Source organism: Neopsephotus bourkii, unplaced genomic scaffold (genome assembly GCF_033783945.1).
Source record: "Neopsephotus bourkii isolate Nb327-2 ecotype Australia unplaced genomic scaffold, CSIRO-AGI_Nbou_v1 NB_1615, whole genome shotgun sequence".
NCBI lineage: Eukaryota > Metazoa > Chordata > Aves > Psittaciformes > Psittacidae > Neopsephotus > Neopsephotus bourkii.
Window position 1 is genome coordinate 2,076,201 of NW_026902090.1, and position 23,260 is coordinate 2,099,460.

The 23,260-nt window shown below is 49.4% G+C and overlaps 2 protein-coding genes across 6 annotated transcripts in view; both read left to right on the forward strand.

Annotated features, from left to right (window-relative positions):
• The first annotated feature begins 57 nt into the window (after positions 1–57).
• On the forward strand, positions 58–7,565 carry SFXN2 (sideroflexin 2). The gene is made up of 11 exons (XM_061372570.1): positions 58–471; positions 775–945; positions 1,978–2,076; positions 2,233–2,308; positions 2,380–2,465; positions 3,086–3,146; positions 3,218–3,284; positions 3,606–3,655; positions 3,936–3,985; positions 4,213–4,260; positions 4,654–7,565. Exons 1-11 carry the CDS (start codon positions 311–313, stop codon positions 4,751–4,753), a joined length of 969 nt encoding a protein of 322 aa, XP_061228554.1. The 5' UTR covers positions 58–310; the 3' UTR covers positions 4,754–7,565.
• A 1,163-nt stretch (positions 7,566–8,728) lies between these two features.
• Positions 8,729–23,260, forward strand: part of WBP1L (WW domain binding protein 1 like) — a 59,361-nt gene continuing 44,829 nt past the window's right edge. For 2 of the 5 annotated variants that reach the window (XM_061372576.1, XM_061372583.1), the window contains exon 1: positions 8,752–8,883. Coding sequence is in view for 2 of the 5 variants with exons in the window: in XM_061372578.1 (XP_061228562.1) it covers positions 8,797–8,883 (87 nt within the window). In the remaining 3 variants the exon portion in view is untranslated. Of the gene's footprint in view, positions 8,884–23,260 lie in introns of all 5 variants that reach the window. The other 3 variants (XM_061372578.1, XM_061372579.1, XM_061372571.1) reach the window with 3 other exon arrangements.

Genomic DNA, 23,260 nt, shown 5'->3' on the forward strand with positions numbered 1-23,260 from the left:
GGGATGGTGGTGGAGCTGTGCAGTGCAGCCACAGGAGGGTGCAGTGCCACAGTGGGTGCAGGCAGTGTTTGGGTGCTCAAGGAGGGGACCCCACGCAGGCAGGCTGGCCTGCAAAAGAGCAGTCTGATTGCAGCAGGGTGCAGGAGGTTCCTGGGCTCAAGGCTGCTGAAAGTCCAACTGTTCTGTTAAATATAAACCTGCCATAGCTCTTGCCCAGTTAACCACTCCTGTGGCCGTGGCAGGCCTGCACTCAGTGGGCAGGCAGCATCCTCCTGAGCTGCCTTCTCCCCCTGCCCAGATCCACGCCAAGATGGGCACCGTCCCCCATGACTTCAACATCGACGCCCCGCGCTGGGACCAGAGCACCTTCATGGGGCGCCTGAAGCACTTCCTCAACATCACCGACCCACGGACTGTGCTGGTGCCAGAGAAGGAGCTGGACAGGGCCAAGACTCTGGTGGAAGCCTGCAGGTGAGGAGCAGGGGTACAGCAGGGCAGGTACCATCCCCATGGCCATACCTGACCACTCTGCAGGGCCACACGGGAATGGAAATAGTCATTCCACAGTGCATGTACTGGGACATAAATATCCATTAGAGGTGATTTGGGGGGAGTTTCCCAGCCTTCTCTTGGGAGTCTCAAGCTGGGGCAAGCTTCCTTCATGGAAGATGTTTCTCTGCCTTTCATGTTTGGTGCCCCTGGGCTCTGTGTCCCGGTGATGCAAGGTGCTGGTGGGTCTGCTTAGTTCCTCCCCGATGGTCTCTGGGCTTGCAGGACCGGGCTGGTGCCACCAGGAAGCAGCCTGGAGCAGCTGCTGTACGCCAAGAAGCTGTACGATTCAGCCTTCCACCCTGACAGCGGCGAGAAGATGAACCTTGTTGGGAGGATGTCCTTCCAGGTGCCAGGGGGCATGGCCCTCACCGGCTGCATGCTCCAGTTCTACCGGTGAGCTCCTGGGGATGCTGGGCAGGGAACATCCCTGACAGCCCACAGCCCCTCGAGAGGTCCTTGATAGTCCAGGCATGGCCTCCTCTGGGGCTGGATGGTGCTTGAGCCATGCCCATGGCTGCTGTGCCTGCCTGTGTCCTGTGGCTAAGACCTGCGTCCCTGTGCCCTGTCCCTGTTGCACAGCCTGTGGTGGAAGCATCATGAGTCCTCCCGGCTCCCAGCATAGCTGGGAATAGCCCCACTTCACCTCAGCTCAGCAATTCCTGGGCCCCTGTAATGATTAACGTGGCCAAGCCCTGCATGGCTGCTGCTCTCGCTCCATGGATCATAACAGCTCTCAAAAATGAGGACCAAATGTGCCCCCAGGCCAGGCTTCTCCAGTGGCCCCAGCCCATACCAACAGCTCCCTGTGTTTCCCTTCTGAAATGGCTGCTGGGGGGGTGAGCAATCCTCTCCCCAGCAGGGAGGCTGTGTGAGACAGGCACTGCCTTCCCCAGTGAATCCCCATTCCACCCCTGTTTGCTGGACTGGTTTCACAGTCGCTGATGTGATCCAGCCTGGATGGGAGTTCTCCCAGTGCTGATCTGTCACCCTCTTCCCAGCCCACCTCCACCCTCCTGCACCCCAAAGCTTGCTCGGACCTACATCTCCCCGTGTCTCCTCCTCAGTGTCCCTGAAACACCAGGAGGAGCCCAGGCATCATCGTCACCCCCAGAGCTGCCTCTGTCCCCATATGCCCCCTCTGTGCTGCTCCCTTTGACAAAGGCTTATCTGAGCTCAGCAGGATGGCTGCCAGCCCTGGCTGAGCACCCCACAGGGCTGGGCCCCTCCTTTGCTCCCCAAAGCCCTGTTGCAGACAGGACTCCGGGGATCATTTCCCAGCCCTGCCAGTGGCTCGTGGCTTTGCTGCAGTCCCTCAGTTTCCTTTGGGAGACATCATGACAAGGGTATTGAAGGCATCTTAGCTGCCCGCCAGGTCAGGTATCCCTGACAGCCCTCAGGTGCTCTCCTGGTCCCTTCCCTCTGCAGGACAGTGCCTGCTGTGGTTTTCTGGCAGTGGGTGAATCAGTCCTTCAACGCCTTCGTCAACTACACCAACCGCAATGCTGCCTCCCCCATCTCACTCAAGTAAGTGTGTCTCCACACAGGATGGGCACCTTCTGTGTTGGGACCCCCTTTATGCTCCATAAAGACCCCCTGTGCCCCGTCTTGGGCACTGAAGGAACAGCATTGAGTCACAGTTGGTGTTTCTGTTCTCTCCCTTCTTTGGAAATCACTGTCCAGGCAAATTGGGGTGGCTTATGTCACAGCCACTGGTACAGCCCTGGCCACCGCTGTGGGACTCAACCTCTACACCAAGGTATGCCAGGATGGGTAGGGGAGCTGGCTGCATCCTGCCCTCCTGCACTGACACCAGCCTGTCTCCCACAGCGAGCACCCCCCTTGCTGGCCCGTTGGGTCCCCTTCGTGGCCGTGGCTGCTGCCAACTGTGTGAATATCCCCATGATGCGGCAACAGTAAGTGCCACACGCAGCTGGGGCGCTTGAGGGACCCAGCTCCTTCTGAGGGCGAGAGGATGGAGGCCATGCTGGGGTCTTGCACATTCATGGTGCCAGGTCTCTGGTGAAGGTGCCAGGTGGGGTGTCTCAGCCTCTGCCTGGAGCAGGAGCAGGATTTTGGGCTGAGGATAACTATTCTGGGGTCTGGCCTGGAATATCTCTCAGACCCAAAGGTCTTCCGCATGTGGTCATGGGAAAGCCCCAGTCCACAATGTCCATGCACTGGGACCCCCTTGATGGGGCTCATGTGGAGACCTGTGTCTGCTGCTTGGTGTCCCCACAGGTGACAGTGAGGGGAGCTGGGGTGCTGTGGGGGGACTGTCCCCTGGCTGGGCTGTGGGTCACAGGGAGGTGTCTGTCCCCTGAATGACCAGACCCAGTTTGCAGCCATGCCCTGAAGATGGCAGCATCGGCTGGGCTGGGGATTGTGGTGCCCCAGGCTGGTGGAGCCCGGCACCCTGGGACCAGGGCTGTGGGCAGTGGGGTTGCTGGGATGCCGTTGGTACCCCCTCACCCCACTGCTGTGTCCTCACACACATCGATCCCAGTTCCCACTCACTGCTGCCTGTCCCCTCCAGGGAGATCATCAACGGGGTCACAGTGACAGACCAGGACAACAATGAGCTTGGCCGCTCCAGGGTGAGTCTGGGGATGAGGGTCCAGGTTGGGGTATGGCATGGCAGGGGCTCACCTGCTGCTTTTGCTTACAGAGAGCAGCAGTGAAGGGCATCGCGCAGGTTGTGGTCTCCAGGATCACCATGGCAGCACCAGGCATGAGTGAGTGCAGAGCAGGGGAGTAGGGGGCTGGACTTGGGTCTCCAGTGGGACCCCACTGGGACCAACCACTTCACCCTCCCCTGCTCTCAGCAAGATCCTTGCCATGCCAGAAGCCTGGCAGAAAGGATGGGAGCATGAGGAGCATGCTGCCTGGGGGATGGATGGATAAAGGGATGAGGGTCCTGTGCCAGGTCCCTGCGATGAGCACCCAGTGGTTCCCAGCACAACTAGCTGCTGCCATGGCACACGGGATGGTCATGCTGGCGCAGCCCTTTGGGCCTGGCTTTCAGGGGTGCCCTGACTTTTTCTCTCTGCACCTAGTTATCTTACCTATCATCATGGAGCGACTGGAGAAATACCCCTTCATGCAGGTGAGCCCCTGTTTCTCCTGCCATGGTTTGCCAGTGGGTCCTGTGATGCCACTGAGATACCGGGGATGATATGGGGGGTTGTAGACCCTGGCTTGCTTTGCCCCCTATTCAAGTCACCAGTACACCAGACATCTCTTGGGAGAGGCTGTGGAAGGGTGGCAGGGTTGGTGGCACCCTAGAGGTGTTGGGCATTCAGCCCCCTTGAGGGGAGAAGTCTCCCTACCCTGTAAGCAGGGCTCATGGCTAAGCCAGGAACTCAATCCCAGCTCTTCTGTTGCAGCGAATCCGAGTTCTCCACGGGCCTCTGCAGGTGCTTCTCAGTGGGGGCTTGTAAGTATCTCACTGCTCGAATGCCTGTGGGTGCCTGGAGCGTGGCTCCAAGGGATGCTTGAGAAAAGAGCTCTTTCCCAGCAAGGGATTGCAAAGCTGCTTGCCTTTCAGCCTGGGCTTTCCCCAGTTATTTGGAGTCAGCACCTCTTGGGCTGAGATTCCTGTGGCCAGGGGGCAAATGGCCTGCAGTCCACAAAACTAATGCTCATCTCTTCTCTGTCCCACAGCCTCCTGTTCATGGTGCCAGCAGCCTGCGCCCTGTTCCCTCAGAGATGGTACCTGTCCCGCTGCTTCCTCCTCCTGCATGGGACCTTGGGGACCTTCCTCCTCCCCTAAGTCTTCTCTGCCCTTCCCAGGAGGAGCATGATGCCCCCCTGCATGCACCTGAATGTATACACTGGAGTCCCGGGCAGCAGGAGAGCATGTGCCTCCTCTGCTTGGCAAGCTCTGTGCTGGGAGCATTGGGACCCCCCCAGGCCCATGGGCAGCTCTCTGCCCCCCAGCACTGGACGTGGTGGGTGCCAGGAATGGGTGGTGGGTCTTGATGTGAGCCTGCAAGATCCCAGGGACTGCAGGGGACCTTGCATATCACTGGAGAGGGAGGGTGACCTGCCTAATGGCCATGGAGGAGGATGACAGGTCTAAGTGTCTGCCCCTTCTCCCCACAGCTCCCTTGCATTCTCCAACCTTGAGCTGGAGCTGCGTGACAGCATCGTGACCAAGCATGGGGACAAAGTGCCATACGTCTACTTTAACAAGGGTCTGTGAATGGAGACTACCTCAGGAGCCATCGCACCCCTCCTGGTAGCCTCCTGCCACCACCAGCCCCACATTCCCTGAGCAGGGCTCAGAGGCATGGTCCAGCCAGATCTGCCCCCCTGCCCCAGCCCAGCACCCTGGTGCCCCTCCCTGCAGAGGGGCAGGATCTGGCTCTGTGTGCCCAGCTTGCAGCACTCTGGCTTGTCCTGAGCCTCCCCCCATTGCTGCTAGCCGTGTGCTTGCCTCCCCAAGTTCCTCTGGGTGATGGCTGCACTTCCAATGCCTTCCGCTACCCCAGCCTTGTGTCTGTGTGAGCCTCAGGGCTCCTGTGAGGCATCAGACTCTCCCTTGAGGCTCAGTGCAGTCCTACCTCCACAAGCAGGTGCCCTGCCATCTCACCAGGAGCCAAACCACATTGCTGCCTTACACCACCACAGTGGCCTTTTACCAAGAGGGACTTCTCCCCTCTGCACAGGGAACATCGTGAAGTCTAGGGACCAATGATTGGACCATGCCTTCCTTATTCTCAGGTTCAGGTTTTATTCACTTTGCGTTGCCACAATCCAGGACAGAATTAGCTACTTGGTTTTTAAGCTCTAATTTTTGCAATCTACCCATTCCAAAGAGCACAAGAACCAGCCATCACCCTTGTCCCACTTCTCACTGTCTCTACAGTAGTACCGAGGATCTGCAGCTTTGGGGGACAGTTGACTCTGGCCCGCTTTGGGCAGGGGGAAGCAGACACAAGAATTACAAAGCTGGCAGGGCATTGACGCAGGCTCTGAGTGGCAGCACTGGAAATGGCAGAGAGGAGGGCTGAATAATTACATTTCTAAAAGCAGCTGTGGGCTCTGCTTCTGGCTGGTTCCCTGGACAGGGCTGGTACACGGGTCTCATGCCTGCCTTGAAAGGGAAGGGTGCAGGCTCTGTGACTGACCAGCCACCAGGATGAGGACACAGGGGCCAGGAGAAGGAGGAAGAGCCATGAGGCTTTGCAAGGGCTGACATGAGCCTTGGGCATCCCATGCAGCCTCCCCAGAGAGGTTCTTGGGGCTGCAGATAGTCCTGAGGCAAGTGCAAAGAGAGGTGATAGTGCTGTGCTCATGGTGACTCATCCCACTGGGGATATTGAGGGATAACACTGGCTGACCCTACACCCATGGGTGCTGTTTGTCTCCTTGGCCAGACAGTGTTTACAGTGATGCTAACTTGGGTCTGCAACAAGGCCTCTCTCACCCCAAAGAATTGCGGCTTAAGTTTGCTGGAGCCTACATTTCATAAGAAGGAGACCCAGTTTAGTCCTGGTCCTGGGCTAAAGTCCCTGCCCTCAACCAGCTGCATCCAGGCTCTCTTCTTGCTGGTGAGCATCCCTTGGTGGGATAAGCATGTTTCTAACCAGGTGTCTGATGTGGCTGCTTGGAGAGCCCCATACTCATCCCTTCAGCCAGGGATACCTGTCCGATTCCCACGTGGAGACACAGCGTCTGCAGCAAAAGGGCTTTATGGCATTAAGCACTCCACTCCTACAAACAGAGCAGTCAAACCCAAACTGTACTTCTTGAAAGGCCAAGCTGTATCTACAATGGGTTTGCTTCTGCCCAAGCTGCAACAGGCAGAGGATAATGTCTGCAACCACATGTAGTTACAGCTAGAAAGTCGTATAAGAGCTCTGGAATAATGAATAGGTCAGCAGAAAGTAGGAAAACTTGTTAAAACTTGTGTTTCTGTTCCCTGGGCATTATTAGATCTCTTGTTAATGCACAATTAAAATAGATAAGCATATGAAATGTAACAGATGTCACTGGTGTTGCAAGTGGGAAGAAGCCAGAAGACATCTCTGCTCTCCTTAAGCTGCTTTTACTGTACACCCAAACCTGCTTTGAGCACTTTCAGAAAGGCACCTGTAGCAATCTGGGCTGTATTTGGGTCCAAGGTGCCTCTCACATGCTAGGGAGCACACTGATGCTCTAAAACTGCCCCTCCCTGCGCATCACAGCCATGCTCTTGCTGTTGACCCTTCCTGCATTTGCAGCAAGTCCTGAGAGGGCTGTGCAGCCAGTGATGCCGGGGCAGCAGCCTGGGACCACTGCGGGAAAGCCTTAGCATAACTGCTGTCCCCAGCCATACCAGAGGGGCAATGGAGGAGAGGGATCCTCTGAAGACCTACTGCCATCTCACACCAGCGCATCCCCTGCCCTGGGGAGCAAGGCACGGTGCAGCGCGTTGCTTTGGACAGAGGAATTGGGTTGTTCTGGGCTTGGAGGATATTCAAGCCACCCTCAACCCAGACCTCCCCCACCCCCGAGCTTCTAGTAGTGGATTCCCTCTTCAGATCGATGTGGACTTATGCCAGCTGACAGCTTAGCTCAGCGGGGTTTGTAGGTTTCCAGGTTGTAGCTCCCATCTCCCCTGAGGATTCAAGTCATCTCAACAGCTCATGTTGCCCTGGTGTCGGGAGATGGTTGCTGCAAGCCAGTGCCTTCCTGCACTCCCTAAAACCACAGCAACTCCCCAGCACGCCTTGGTCTCCTTAGGGAGCAGAGGGGTCACAGCCACGCTGCAGCCACCAAGTCCCTGTGCTTCCAAGGATGACTCTGCCAGCCTGCCTCCATCTCCCATCGCTGCAATACGAAGGAAACCTCATTGCCAGAAGTCAGAGCCGGACTCATCCCTGATTGGGAAGAGCTGCAAGTGTTAATTGCTCTCCAGCGATGAGTCACATCTGATCTGGGCTGGTTCTGTGCTCCCACTGAATTCATGGCTTCTCCCAGCTGTGCCTCTAATTGTGGTGAACAGGAATAAAGCTTCTTTAATAACTGTTCATGGCTGAAATGTCAGGTTTATAACCTCCCTTCAAATGATAACCAGACCGAAGACACTGGGCTGCAGCAGAGCCTTGGGAGGCATGGGAGGCTGGGGCGCTCATCTGGAGCATCAGCAGTCCCAGCAGGTAGGCTTGGCTGGCTGCTCCTCACCCAAAGGCTGGTGGAGGCTGGTGAAGTGGCTGCCTATGGAGGGGGGATCGGCAGGGTGCATGTGCAATGGGTTAACACCTGACGGCCCATGCCAGCGCAGGCAGGCGAGCTGAACCAGCGGGGTTAGGTGTGCCCCAAGCACTGCCCTAACTGGAGCATGCCAGGGTGGGAGATAAGCTGCTAAACCCATTACTTTTGTTTCGGCTTTTCTTAATGTGTTATCTGAGCATCTGATAAACCTCATCCCTCTGATCCCTGTGGAGGCAGCCTGATGTGCAGGGAGCGGTGGTTTAGAAAGCCTGTCACTGCCCCAGAAACATGGGCTATCTCCCCTGAGCTGTGAATTAACCCCAAATGCTAGTATCCCCTCTTCTCCCAGCCGTGCAAGCCTGGGCAAGGGACTGCGGTGTGGGGACATGCTGGGACTTGGCCATGGTGGGACACTTCTCCATGCTGCTGCTGTCTCTGGACCAGGCTGACACCAACATATGGTTGCCTGCCAGGCACCTCCAGTCCAGCCCTATGCTGCTGCTATCATTTTAGCATCCTCTCCATGTCAAACTCCCAGATCCAGGTTGGCCGCTTGGGTCTGGGGCTCTATGGGTGCACTGGAGAGGAGGCCGAGCAGGGATCATGGTAGCCAGGTGTGGCCAGGTGAATGGAGGATGAGTTTCTGGCTGCCATTGGGATGTCAGGGTGCTGTAGCAGGCTTGTGAACCCCCTTTTTGCAGTGCCCAGATCTGTTCCTGGAGGTGCTTGCACTGAGGGTGCAGGGCCAAGGGGCAGCCCCCCCACTCCGCGTCCAGGCAGTTCCGCCACTCACAATATGGCAGCGCGCCCCCACCCCCAGACTCCCTCCCCGGTGCGCCACACTCAAGATGGCAGCCCCCGGTGCGCAGGCCCCGCCCCTCCCGGTTCTGCCCATAAGCGACAGCTCCCTAAGCCAATAGAAAGCCAAGCTGCGCGCCGCCCAACCAATAGGCGGCCGGGTGGGGCGGGCCGGGGTGCAGGGTGCCCCTCGGCTCCCGTCCCGGGCCGCAGTCGGGCTGGGGAGGCGGGGAGCGGGGGGTGGGGGGGATGGCGGGGAGGCTCCGTGCCGCCATGGCCTTGCTGTTGTTCCAGGCCCTGCCGGAGGGGCTGCCTGCCAGCGTGGAGCCTGCCCAGGTAGGGGCTGCCCTCAGGGGGGCTGCTTGGGGGGGGTCTGGGCTCGCGCCGCGCTGGGGGGTTGGGTCCGTGAGGCTGGGGAATACAGTCTGTGAGGGGCCTGAACGCCTGAGGGGCAGCGCAGGGGTCTGTACCCTCCGTGCTGAGGGACGTGGCCTTTGGGGTAGGGGGTTCAGGCTGGGCGGGCGGGAGTGGGGTGCCTGGGCTCTTGGGGCTCGAGGAGGAGGCTTTTGGGGCCCCGCCTGTGGTCTGGGGAGCCCTTTAGGTGAAGGACAGCTGGAGGAGATGCAGAGACTGGAGTTCGGGGTTGCTTCTGTGTTGAAGGGATGGAGAGGGTTTGTAGAGGATCTAGGTGCAGGTGGCAGTGCCTCTTTGAGGTGCTTTGTATGGCAGGGTGACTTGCAGGGTGAGAAAGAAGGGTGCTTGGTGGTGGTTGACTGGAGATGGTGGTGAACATGGCCATAGCGAGGGCAGAGGCTTGAGCTGGCAGGTGCGTGGGGGCTGTGGATGGAGCAGTGTGTGTCTTTCTGGGGTGGTGACAGGAAGGAGGTGGCCTGTGAGGGGATGGGGCTGCAGGAGGTTTGGGATGAGCTGGAGGGTGGCTCTGGGGCAGCTAGCCAGAGGGTCAGTGGGGAAATGGGACTTGTGTGGTGCTGCCCAGACCAGGGGAGCTGGTCTGCCCATGGCAGGAACTGTGGTGAGGAGGTTTGGCGCAAGCCTCAGCACAGAGGGAAGGAAAAGGGGGTGTTTGTCAGCCGGGATGAGAGGAGCAAGGCCTTATCTTTGTAGGCTCTGACCACCTGCTTACTACCTTCTTCATGCCTGGAAAGGGTTTTAATAAAGTTGATTCTCTTTTCTTCATCTCTTTACTCTGTTTCCTGTCTACGCTGCAGTACGTACCGTTCAGATCACCAGTGATGGGTTCTCCAGTGTAGGTGCATGTAGACCTCTCCCACCTTGATATGTACGCTTAGTGTCACTTGGAGAGGAGTGTACTAGGCCAAGCAACCTGTGCATGACCTGGACCTTATTATTGTGGAGTCAAGATGTCTCTTTCACCCTATGTAGAACACAGACAAAACAGGATGACTTCTGGTTTGATATGGTGTATTACTTATAAGGTACAAATGGTAGGTTGCATTTGTTGAAGGTCTGAGCCAGCAAGATGCTGCTCTGTGACTGCAGGTCACAGAAGCTGTGGGTTGCACGGTGCTTAATGTCATAAGGGTGCAGATGGGGAGTGCCCTTTCTGGAAGGCTTCCATTGAAATATTTCCCAATGTTTCTGCTGAAGTTTGCTGAGGAGTTTGCCTAAGACTACAGATGTTATTTCCCTTTTGTATTACTGTCATCTTTTCAGGATGCTAAGAGCATTAGATCTACTTTAAAAGCTGCATAATCCCCTATTGGTAGTGCCATCCCAAATCTCTTTTGGCTGCGCTGAAGCTAAGATTGGGCATTGCTGCCCTAGGGAACCAGGTGCAGGATTGTGTTGATCCGTGTGTTTTCCACGCTGTCTCAACTGCCTTTACCAGGTGGAAGTCTTGGTGCTTGCTCTGTATCATCTGCGAGCCGAGGTACATAAACTAAACATACAGAAGCCCATCTCAGGTCTGTTTTGCTCTCTTGTCGTTGCGGCATTCCAGCTGCAAGCAGTGGTCAGGTGGTATGATTATCTGGACAGAAGGGTTCAACACTTTCACTATACATGCTCATAAAAATACCATACCTGCTTTGAAGACTGTGAAAGACGCTCCCTGCCTTGTATGCCTTCTGCATTAGCGAAGGAGCTGGTAGAACAAAAGAATAGGAAGTAGAAAGGAGGAAAGTTAAAAAGAAGGTGTGGAAGCAGTCATACAGTTAGGTTGCCTGTGGAATAGTTGGCATACGTGACTTGTGGGTATCCTCTCCAGTCAGTGCACCAGAAATAATCCTAAAATAACACATCTTGTGTGTGGTACAATACATGAGAGTGGGGGAGAAGAGCTTTGGCATCCTATGTTTTCTTTAAAGCACTTAGATACAGATACATCTTTTACTCATTTTCTTTTCATAGTTTGTCTATATAAAACTCTTGCAGTTTATTTTAGATCTTAAATGTAGACTCTGTCTGTCAAAAGTCTGGTATTATCTTGCTGCATACTAGAGATTGACAACTACCCACTCGAAAATGACAGTGGTAATGTAGGATCTGGAAAATGAGCATGTAACAAAACTTTACCTCTCTTGGCATTGCCTTGGAGTGTGATTTCTTCAGAGCTGATGGGCTTGTAGAGAGGAGCTGAGTGGGGTAGTGCTGGACTTGGAAGAGCTCACCAAGGCTTCCTGTGTTCCTAGCTGAAACCCTGACGGCATTTGCCTCTTGTCCTCTCCAGATGGTTGCTGCCCTTGCTGCCTCTAGGGACTGCTGCCTACTTCTATCTACCTTGCAGACACTTGCCATGGCCTGCTTGCTGCTGCTGTTGGGAAGAATGCACACCACCTTGCCTGTATATACTGTCCCACAGACCAGGTGGTCTAAGGCTGGGAAGTGGTGCAGGAAATGTGTCCTCTAAATAATTCAGGAGGTGGAGCTGTACTGCTAGCTGCACTGAGCAAACATTCCTGAGAACACATTGTACTCTGCAGGAGGGTCTGATTTTCCAGGTTAAAATAAGTCCAGCCTGCCTAGGATCTTCACAGACTTTCCTTTTAACTGACACTTGTTCGGGATGGTGGATGGAGGACAATGAAGATAATTGGGTCATCACCATACCGAGTCCAAGTTGTTCAATGGTCTCCATGAGTATTCATTGCAGTTTCACTTGTAATCAGAGCACAAAACTCTATTAACAGGAATAAAAACATTTATCAGTAGATTATGGACAGAAATACTGCAATTATGTAATAAAATCAGGGTAAATGTCATGGGAAGAAGACATTGGCCATGTTCAATTGCAGCTGAACCGCACACCTTAGCTGTGTGTTCTCCTCTTGGTTTGCGGGAGAAAGAAGTGAGGAAATGAGAAACTGATCTATTTTAAAATCAGCTTGATCAGATTTGAAATGGAAAAACTTTGAAGATTAATCGCTTTTCTGTTGTAGTTTATCTGCAGGGCAGAGTAAAGGTTATTTGACTGCCTTAACTGTCTGCTTCCCACGCCTGCAGCTTAATTATCACATAGTTTTCTAAACTGTTGTTTTTCTTAAAAACAAGTTATTTAAATGAATGCTAACTATGTGACAAGTCTGCAACATCTTTCTGTCTGTAATAAGGTGGTTTTGAGCCAAAATATGTCAGAAGCGTGCTCTTATAAAGACCAATTTCGTCTCAAATTAGAGAGTTTGATTGGAGTACTGTGACTTGAGGGATGATTCATCATATGTGACAAAGAGGATGGATCTTTAAGAAAGAATTCAGTGGACTGTCTCTGTGGCTAACACCTGTGTAACACAGAGTTTCTGTCCAAGGCTGTCCTCTAGCTATGACCACAACTCTGATTGCACCAGTATGGAGTCACCAGGCTTCATCCAAGAGTTTGGCTGCATTTGGGCCCTTGCAGAGCATCACTTCAGGTAGTTTGTGAATTGAACAGCAAAATTTCAATTATCCTCATGTAAGAGAGGCTCATCTCATCAGTAAATTTAAGACAGCTTTTTTAATTAAAGGTGATTAGTTGCAACTACGCTTTTGTGTGTCCTGAAATTCATTGGGGTCCTTCAGGAAGACAGCTGCTCACATAACTGTAGAATATATTTTGTTTGCCATGGTATCTTGTCTGTGACTTGGTTTTTGGGTTGCTAATTTCCACAGTTTTGGCAGGAGGCAGCAGAGATCAAAGTACGTCCTGTACTTACTCAGAACAGGGACCTCTAAATAACTGCACATTGGATTAAGCACTGCTTGTACTGTGGTGATGATAGCGCCGTGAGCTCCAGTGCCTCATCTGTATAGCGCGCTTTCCTGCTGATTAAAATGTTCTTGGTTGTGAGTTGCCCTTACAGTTACACACAATGCTGTGAGAATTTCTCCTTCCATCTCTGCAGCTGTGCAGCAGATGGAAAGCCTGGTCGGAAAGTGTCCAGTGCAGCCTGGGAGCAGTTTCCTTCAGGACAGTCAAAGCAACTCTGTGACTGGGACATGTCATTGCCTTTCTGAAAATTTCCTTGCCACCTTCCAAATATTAATTAACAAAACCCACTATCTTAAGAATAAACTCGGGCAGCTTTTGTTGTGCTTTGCTGAAAGGGGACTTGGAAAGTTTCATCTGCCAGAGTTGTTGCAATATAGTCAGGGATTTTTCCATTCTCCAAGCCTCAGGAGCCAGGCAGGGTCAGGCCAGGTCAGCCTCATCCAGCTAGGGGCAGCATCCAATACTGACTGTCCCGAAGCAGCGGTTCTGCTGGGTGCGGTGCTGCTGGGCACCAGGGATGCTGCTGCCAAAGTAGTGATACCACCATTGGCCTCCTAGTGAGACAAAGGGGTGGATGTGCTCTGTGTTTGGCCACATTTCAATGGCTAAAACACCCATAAACCCCTCTTTGATAAACCTGCTTTGATTCCTAGAAGTGCTGCTCTCCTAAGCTGTTTCAGCAGTTACTTTTCTGCTGGCAAGAGGATGCTCTTCTCTATAGCTCTGTCAGCTTGTGTTAACCCAGTGTTATGTTGAAGTTCACCTTCTTTCTTTCTGCAGTATTAGAAAGGCATTAATATAGGTAGAAGTTTGTGTTTCTTTGTAATGTGAAAACACGTGGACATCCTCTGAGGTAATGGGCAGTAGATTTAGTAAATGCAAACCACCCACCTTTTCTTTTAGCCTTTTTTTTCCCTTCAAGTCATATTGAGAGGACTGGCAGGATTGAACAGACATTAATTTGTGGCAAAAAGCTAGAAATGGGCTAGTGATCTTCTGGCCTACTTCTCCATCCAGTGTTGTCTGTGCTGTGCCCTTCGGTCCTGGCTGTGCCTATACAAACATCTCCTTGTCAGGCATGTTCTGCACTTTTAGTAACATTGAGCTACACATGGCCTTTTGTTGTTTCCTGACAACGTGCATATTTGGTAATGGGTCTGAGGGTGTTCCTCTAATTTGAGCTGTCCTGTTTTGCAGGATAAGAATTTGCCCTTTCTGGTTAGCTGCATAGGAATCTTCACAGCCTATTAATGTATTTAACTGGTGATTTTATGGCTGTACCTTTGTCTTGCATTTGCTTTGAGGGGTTTGTGAATCCAAAGTGATCAGGCAAGCTGCTCCTGACAGGGTTGTGCTGCTGTTTTTGCAGCATGGGGTAAAGCACTTGGCATGTCAAGAGGCATTTCAAAAGCAGTCTCTGAGGCAGGGCCAGTGTCAGTCTCGGAAGTCATGGCAGGGCAGATATGCTCATTGCATTTTGGGGGAACCTGGTTGCATGAGGTATTGGTCTGTTCTTCCAAATCAGAAGAATGTAAACATGGAGTGCTGAAATGCACTCCTGGATGACTTCATGAGAGATGCTGTTGGGGAATCCAGGTCCCTCCTTCCCCCTGCTATCTTGTGTGATTAAAAAACCCCCAGGTAAGAAGATAGGTTTTGAGATGCCAGCATCTGGGTGCTGTGGCAGCAGAGCTTGACAGTCGATTGCCTGCGTGGCTGGGCCTGTGAACAGTGCACATAACAAACAGGCCTGAAATAACAGCTGGCTGGAGAGAGAACGCTGCCAAGCAGGAATTGCATGCCCGTACTTTGCCTGTGACAGGAAGCATGTTGGCGTGGCAGTCACAGATGATGCTTTTTCCACAATTTTGCAGGTATTGTTTGACTGCAGAGGAAGGCTCAAGGTGCTGCAGAGACCTGATACTTATCTGCTTGGATAAGGAGGCGCTTCATTCACCTCTAATGATGTGATTGTCAGTGGGATCACTGCCCCCAGTATTATTTTTAGAGGACTGCTACAGTCTCTGCAATGGCTTGTGAATCTGTAATGGAGCACTTTGCATGCGGGGACTTGCTGGGTGCCAAATGAGTTGATCACATAAGGGACCTCTGGAGATTGTCTAGTCCACCTGCCCTGCCAAGGCAGGGCCACCTAGAGCAGGTTACACAGGAACATGTCCAGGCAGCTGGAATGCCACAGACCAAACCACTTAATGCCGGTGTGGCCAGTGCTCCCTGGCATGCTGTGCCCTGAACAGACAGAAAGGAGAGACTGTTTTGTGTGGAGGCAGCTTGTGGTGCTTCTGGTTTGCAGGCCTCCTCTACTGGTCAGTATCCATTCAACTGGTATTGCCTGTGGTCGGTCCAAAGAGATAGAGTACGAGAGAGCTGGGTTGTGTAGGAAATTTAGATGCAGTTGCCTGACTCTTCCTTCTTCACAAGCACTTCTGCATCAGCATCAACAAATCCAGCCACTGACAGTGCACTGGCAGTTTGCTAGCAGTCACCACTTGAACATGGAAGAAATCTCCAGTGTGTCAGGGGATAGAGCTTTTGCCATTTAAAATGCTGCTGGCCTCTTGCTGATAATGACTTACAGAGGTGTAGGTGGGTATGGCAAGCAGCTACCAGTACTGCCAAGCTGTAGAGTACTGGGGGTTTAGGGAAGAATGGAAAACAGAAACCTTTCCTTTTCTCATGGCAGTTCAAGACCTCAGGATGCAGACTGCAGTCCTTAGGACTAGCAGAGAAAAGCCTCCTCAAGAAAGGAAAGCTCTGCTAGCAGTATTCTTTCTTCTTTTTCATCTTCTGCATTACTATGAAGTGTAAATTTATTACTTTAGTGGTGGTGTGTTTTTATTTCATCTCTGGTTCTGGTGTGAGCAAAGCAGTGATGGGTTTTTCAGAGGCAACTCAAGAGTAGAAGTCCATGATTTTTAGGGTTTTTTTGGTTTTTAGTTTGGGATTTGGGCGTTTGGAATTTTTAGTTGTTTTTGTGGGTATTTTTGAGATCTGTGAGGGATCATGATCAAAGCAAAACCTAACCCTGTCTTGGCTCTGCTTGAGGCTGAGGGAGCTTGTTAAGATACTGATTTGCTGAAAGTCCTGGAGCCAGATCTGATAGGAAGAGACCTCTAAGATGCATAAGATTTCAACAGAATTTCTGAAAACAGGCACAGAGACCTAAAAAAAAACCCAAAACAAACAGAAACCAACCAACCAAAAAACCCCAACAAGAGAAAAAAACAGAGAAGCATCACTGAGTGAGAAGCTACAGTTGTGAGCTTATTAAGAGCTGTGAAATTTGTGAGTCTGATTGACTGACTTGATATATGCCTTAGCTTCTGGAAAAGCTTCAATTGGAACTCACACTTTACTAGCCTGCAAAGTCAATCAGCCTTGTGGAACAAATTAATGGGAGGTCAGCTTTACGGAGCTCTGCTGGTTACAGAACTATTCTTATTTTTCTTTTTTGTCCCCTGCTTGCTGAACAGCAAATTGAAGGGGAAAAGGCTGATAAGCTATAGAAACAGTTATGAAGCGTGTGTTTTGCCAGGAATCTCACCAGCCGTCTTGAGCTTCCCTTGTGTAAAAGATGAGTGTTGCCTGTTGGAAACAAGGAGGAAAGTCAGACATTAATGGCATGCCACCAGAATGTGCTGAGGCTTTTTAGTGAGCAGAACTGATTCACTCTTTTCTCTCATGTCCTAGCACACAGATGTGACCAGCAGGTCAAGGACTCTTGTTCACAAGAGACTTCTTTTTACTTAATATGGAACTGGAGCTTGCAATCAAGACAGTCTGGGATAATGCTGTCAGTCAAACAACGGTGTAATTGTGGCAGTCACACCAGAAGTCTGATACGGAAAGAGTGTAAAATATGCAGAAGTACTCGCCCTTGCCAAGCTCTGTATTCCTGACTCTTTGTAACAAGATTTTTGTTAATACTGTATCAGTAGTTGCATGGCTTTTTTAAAACCTCTAGGTGGGATCCTGTTTAAATCCCAGGTAGTCCATGGTGGCCAACAGGAAGGCATGGGAGCAGCATGTCTTATGCCTCCAGCAGAAGATCAGGCCATTCTGTTGCGTAAAATATCCCCCATGACATCTGTCTAACTATTGGTGGGCAGAAGATTAGTCCCACAGAATTCGCAACCTGCTGCAAAAGCACCTTTTTGAGTTTTCTGGCTGAGCTAAACATGAGTTAGGAGTGTCTGATGTGGAATGAAAGGGTTAAACAGTGGCTGGGGTCAGTCTGGGCCAAGAGGGAAGGGAAAGACTGGAGGAGGTGGTGATCATTGTACAGGGGTGTTGCAAAGTCTGGACAAAACCGTTTAAGAAGGCAGTATGTCTTCAAGGCCGTGATACTGGGCTGACTTCATCTCATGCTGTGTATCAGTTGTAATTGCTTTGGGAATATTACCAAGAGTGTCCCTGCCTTGGTGGGAGGAAAGACTCTTCTTCAGACACTATCTGAAAGACATTTTCTCTGTGCTAGGAAAGCATTTAATGCAGCTACCTGAATGCAAGGTCATGACTCATGTCTGGGTCTCCTGCGTAATGAATTCCTTCTTTCCTTTCTCCTTTGCAGACTGCTTTTCAAATAGTGAATGTTGAAGAGGAGGAGGAGGAGGGTTGCATGTGTATTGCATTGTCTTCACATTACCTTGTCATTTTGACTTTTTTTTTAGAAGCAGCAAACTTCACAGTTTGCATTTGACTCTCCAGTCTCCTGTGATCTGAAGCTTAGATAAAACAGGCTTGCAGACATATGTCATTGCTGATTGTCCCCATTTGCTGACGCTTAGCACTTGGACTCTGCCAAAGTCTGTCTTAAATTGTAGTGTCAAAAATAAGAACTCTTGGTTTATTTTCTTCTCCTGTATTGTTTTCTCTTTGTCTCATTCTTTTGCTCCGTTTTGCTACCCGTCTCATTAGAAATGTTTGCATCTCACATACTTAATTATTAAATATTGTTCTCCTGTTTGTGGCTCATTGTTTTACTGAGTTTCTTGCTTTTCCACTCTGTCCTTGTACCTCTGTGCTTCCAGGGTATTAATGCTAAACCACCAGAGTGTCTTTGGGCTGTGGAAGCAGGAGTCAGGAGTTTTCTTCTCCTCTGACCCATTTTGTGCCCTTAGGCCTATTCCTTGACTGGAGTCTGAGGATCAGCCTGGCACTGAAAGATGAAGGAAGAGGAAGTCCGGAGTGATCGTGCTCTTCATAGTATTGTTTTCAATTCTGAAACCTGTAGTCTGCTTTTTCTAGACGGCCTAGCTGAAGCAGCAGTCCTCCTTTATTTTCAGCATGCTGTGTATTTATTGAGAAGTGTTGTGCCAGGAAAACTTTAGATTAAGGGACCAGACAAATCTGTTGTTGCCTTGTTTCACCTTTGCTGGCATGTAACTTCAGGCTGATAGGAAGTGTAAGGGCTTGATGAGTTCTTTGCATGGACAAAGCCCAGACAAACCTTTTTTCACAACCTCTAACAGAACAGATAAACTTTGGGGAACAGGAAGAGTGGCACTGATGGTTTCTTGTCTGTGTCATATTATCTGGCAGCATGGAACTAAAACTCTTCCTGCTATGATCCTGCTCTCAAAAGATTTTAGAAGTTTGACCAAGAGATTGAATATATTCAGTGTGTCTTAATAGAACAGGACTAAATTTGTATATGGAAATAGTGAACAAGTTGGCTTTGGCTTAAGAGCCTAGAGATCTGCAGGGGAGGAAGATGGCACTAGACAAGATGTTCACAGTGGCCTGGCTGGGTGCTGTGCTTGCACCTTGATCTTCCTGAACTAAGCAAATGGAGGGTGAATCTGTGTCCATGAAAAGTATGTGACTTGCATAAGTGCAAATGTGAAGGCTATCTGAGCTGCTGCTGTTGATGTTACCAATACCACACTGTTAATAAAGAAAAAGTTAATTTTACAAATCTGAAAACCTGACATTCTAGTGGCTTTTTACAGGTAGGGACAGACTTTTAAATGGATGACCTTAGATTTTGTTTATCCTTTTTGTGGGAGCTCTTCTCTCACACAGGCACTGCCTGCCAACACTCCTGAAGCACTTTGCTTTCCTTCAGGACAGGATGCAAGGTAAAACTTGTTTATGCTTTTAACTAATCTCTTTAAAGAAATAGGCTTTAAAAATACCACTCTTATCTGCTTCAACCCATTAACTTGTTCATTTATAGGTCTTACACTGCTTCTGTGTTTGTTGGCTTTTTCCCTCTCCTGATAGGAGGCATCTTGCATATTCTGCAGTGGTGAGGGGTCTTGAGGGTGACGTGTCTTGATAGTTTAACCTGAAGGATTAGTGCAAAGGTAAATGATGGAGAAAAAACAGTTTTCAAATGAAATTTCTTGGGTTTAGTTGTTGTTTTTTTTTCTTTGTTTGTTTGTTTGTTTTTTGTGTGTGGTTGGTTTGTTGGGGTTTTTTTGAGGGTGAATTTATAGATACTGTAAAAAGTAATGATTTCAAAAGCCACAGTGTGCTCCTGAATCCTTCCTCTGACACGAGTACTTTTTTGCAAGCACTCTTCAGTTCTGGTCCTGGCTTACCACATGATATTAAGAAAGTAATGTCACATTTCTGATCTGAAATGGGGACATTAAAATGGTGAATATACTATGAACTGACTTTTTTTTTTTGTATCAGAATACTGAGACATTGTGTGGCACTAGGTGTATAAATACTGTGTAATTCCCCTCTTCAGCTGGAGGTCTAGATGAGAGTCTTTGGGTCTAAATTATTAATTGTTAACCAAGAAACTCCTGGTTTTCTTCTGCAAGGTTTTGGTCCAAAGGTTTTCAATGCCCTCAAGTGCTATGGTCAAACTTTACCTAATTGTTGAGATACAGTTTGATTGTTCTTCTTCTGTCCTTCAGTGGGGACTGTTCTTCTGTATGGATGGAAAGCATTACTGTAAATAATCAACATGTGAAAACACACAAGGATCAAGCTTTTGTGTACCTCACAAATCACATGTGCCATGTCTCCTGCATAGAAAACAAGAAGTAAAACCTTCTCCTTCTTTGCAACTACAGAACCAATTAACTGAGAGTAGAAGTTCAACTTCTTGTACCATATTCCCCCTTGGAGGCAACAGCACACAGAGATGCAGATTTAGGATTAAACCAGCAGGTTCAGTGAGCAGAGCTGTGAGATGAGAGCGAGCTTGCGGAAATGCAAACACAGAATCTGAAAAGGTAGTACAGAACCTGAACTCGCAGCACAAACTATTTTGGTAGCTGCATTTTGGCTTGAAAACCCATCAGATGCATAGCAAACAAGGTAGTCTCTTTTCTAGACTTTTGAACTACATACCAAAATCTGCAGATGGCCATGAACCATAAGATCCTGCTGTGCGTACCTTGGAGAGTGAAAGGCAAGAGGGAGCCCAGAGCAGGTTGTCAACAGGTTCTGTCCATGCAGGATGGTGCTGGAGTGGGCAGGCAGAGTGCGTGGCTTCCAGTTGCTCTGAGATGTGAATGTCAGCCCACAAGCTTGCCTGGCTTTCTTTGGCAGCAGGGGAGTTTGACTACCCAGCAACCCAGCTCTTGGGAAGGCTCAGGCATTTGTCCTAAGTTTCTTTATAGTATGGGATGCTTTTTGGTACCCAGCCTTTCTGCAAAGAGTAAGATAATCTTATGCATGTAAAGAGGACATTTTATATTTGCACGCTAAAAAGACATCCTCTGTTTCCAAACAAGCATGCATCTTACATCTCTTGCTATTTTACATTGCACCTTTCATTTAGGTGATTAAATGAACCCTCTAGTTTGACTTCCTGATTCTTTAGTGCTGACTTGCCTCTGTCCTCAAGTGCTTGGGCTTTCTGTACAGCAGAAGAGTTTCAGATAATCCTCATGCCCTTCTGCAAAGAAAGAACAGGGTACTTCTGCATGGGCGGTTGGTGTTCATTTATCACTTAAAGTGAGAGCTTGTCCAGTTTGTGTCAGTAAGGCTTTTGATCCTCTTACTTAAATGAGACAGTGGATGTCCTGCAGAAAAGATACCTTGCAAAGTTATGCTGCTCCATGCTGGTTAATAGAAGCTCATAAAACCATATTGGACTGGAGACTATGAATAGTTTCCCAAGTACAGTTCTCCATATTGTAGTTCATAGCAAACACAATTTATTCTCAGCTGACTGACCTCATGTGGACTTGTGCCTGTGTAAGCAGCAGCTGAAATCAGTGGTCTGAGCACTAATCTGCAAGTCATAGACAGTAGGTTATTATTTAGTGAGAATGCTCTGCAAGTCTCTTGCTGCAGCATTTTCATTCAAAAGGTCACTTCCGTGAGTTTGTGCGCAGCTGAATTTAATGTTCTTTCTCAGCAAGGCAGGCCACACTGGAGAGTGCATAATTACAATAAATACAACTTTGTTCTCAGCTGAAAAATCCATCTGAAATAAATTTTTCCAGCCCTTCCAAGAAACGCTTTTAGTAAGATAAATAAAAGCAATTCTTGCAGATTTCACATTCATTCAGCAGGAATGTTAGTGGGTGTAGGGTGCCTCCACTTAAGTCACTCATCACAGTGCCTTCTGGGCTCTATCAACTTGTATATTCAATAGCTGGCTAAGGGTAGCATTTGCAAATTGGGTTTCTCGCAAGCCAGTTAAAGCCAAGTTCATTATTTCTTTCTTGAGTTGAAGCCTGGTTATTACTTTGATTAAAATTGTTCTTAACAGCAAGTACAGAGAGTTCAGTTAGACTCTCAACTTGGGCAAGCTTTAAACAATGCTTTGATAGGTGCATCTGTTCTTAGGGACATGCATGTTTTTATACAAGCTTTTGTGGCTTTTTTCTGGTTGGCACTTCTGTGTCAAAGTCGATTTGTTTTCTTCTGTCTTCTGTTTCGCAACACTGGAAATACTGAGACAGCCTCTGCCTAAATACAGAAGGAAAGCTAAGAGGGCTTTTTTTGTTTCCTCCCTGAACTTCCAAGCAAGTACTTAAACAAAAAAATCCCCTCTTTGCTTTCATCTTCAAGAGACTGTGCAGAGTGTGAAATGTCCGGACTTCCCTTTTAATTTTTTGTCCAAGCATAGCAAAGAGGCTCTGCTCGTTGATCAGGGGGTTCCTGATGGTGGAAGCTAAATCTCTGCCTAGTTTCTCTGAATCTGTAACCAGAGTGGTTACCTTTCAGGTTTCAGAGGTATTCTACAGTGTGATCACAAGTGTCTTTGTGCTTTCCCTGAAGAGACTTGAGATAAGCAGTTTCCAGTCTGCCAATTGAAACTACCATAATCTTTGGTTTGGGAACTACCTGGTGACAGTGTGCAGTTGAGTATTGCTGCAAGGTCACTCTTCTGGAGGGCTCTGCTGGAATGTGTCCCCGCAAGGGAGAAGGCTCGCATGACAGTGTCAATGGTAAATGAAAGATAAGACAGCCATTCTGCTCTTGCCAAAAATTTGGACAGCCCTGTGCTGTAGTGCTTGGCAAGTTATGGCACCTAGTATCTATCTTATTCTGTTTCCTTCTCATTTTGATGAGAGCGAGGCATGGAGGCCTTTCTAAAGGAAAGAAGAGCCTTCTGTCTGGGCAGAAAGTAGAGCAAAGTCACTGAAATCTGACCACTCAGACTTCATTAAATGGAAGTGATAGTCCTGGGGAGGAGGGGTGGAAACTCACTTCTGCTTTCATTCATGGCCTGCGTGCTAGGTTAGACATTCATCTCTCAAAGACTTGGTATCTGTTCAAGCCCCAGTGGGTTTCCATTGACACCGGGGAATAATCAAAGGGAGAATATGCTCTCTGTCATTGAACTGTGGGCTTGTACCTTATGGTCACATTCCATATTGATCGGGAGCAGGTTTCATCAGCACTTAGGTCATGACTGTCTGCTTTTTTTTTCTCAAGGTATTCTTTTCTCTCCTTGCTTGTCTCCTTTGTTCCTGCTACTGCCTTCCTTTTCCTCATGCAAGTCTTTGTGTTCTCTTTATTTTATCTGTTGAAGTGATCAGGAGTTGAATACTTGGTACTTGCTAATGAAGCTTCTTTAGCAGTGAGAAGGCCAGGGAAACTCACACTAATTGTTGTTTTAAGATCTCTTTAGGCTTCCTGACCCTATGTGCAGACATAGTTTATTATTGAAAGATTGTCTTGAGTTAGAAAATCAGCTCTTGTCCTAAAATGAAAACACACATTCATCAAAACCTGAATTTCACGTGGATTGTGTAAATATGTAATTTGGGTTAGGTCCGGTCACTGGAAAATCGGCAGTCCTGTTGTCCAGGAAGTTACAGTGCAAGAAACGTGGGGAACTTCAGAAAGTCACATTAAATGTCTCCTTGGAGAATTGCCTCAGAAATCCTGACCTCTGCATTTCTGTCGTGTGCTTTATATGACAAAGACAGTCACTTGAGCAGTTGCTACGTCCATGTGTACGTGTGTTTGCGTGACTTTATAAACTGTGGAAAGAATAATGCCATGCTTCCCAGACTGCTTCCCAGAAACTCTCCCTCTGCC

What these genes read in the sequence shown, in the direction of transcription:
- SFXN2 (XM_061372570.1), top strand. Translation starts at nt 311, where the DNA reads ATGGGCACCGTCCCCCATGACTTCAACATCGACGCCCCGCGCTGGGAC. An exon ending in TGCATGCTCCAGTTCTACCG is followed by an intron (nt 946 to 1,977) that starts GTGAGCTCCTGG and finishes TTCCCTCTGCAG; the next exon opens with GACAGTGCCTGCTGTGGTTT. An exon ending in CATGGCAGCACCAGGCATGA is followed by an intron (nt 3,285 to 3,605) that starts GTGAGTGCAGAG and finishes CTCTGCACCTAG; the next exon opens with TTATCTTACCTATCATCATG.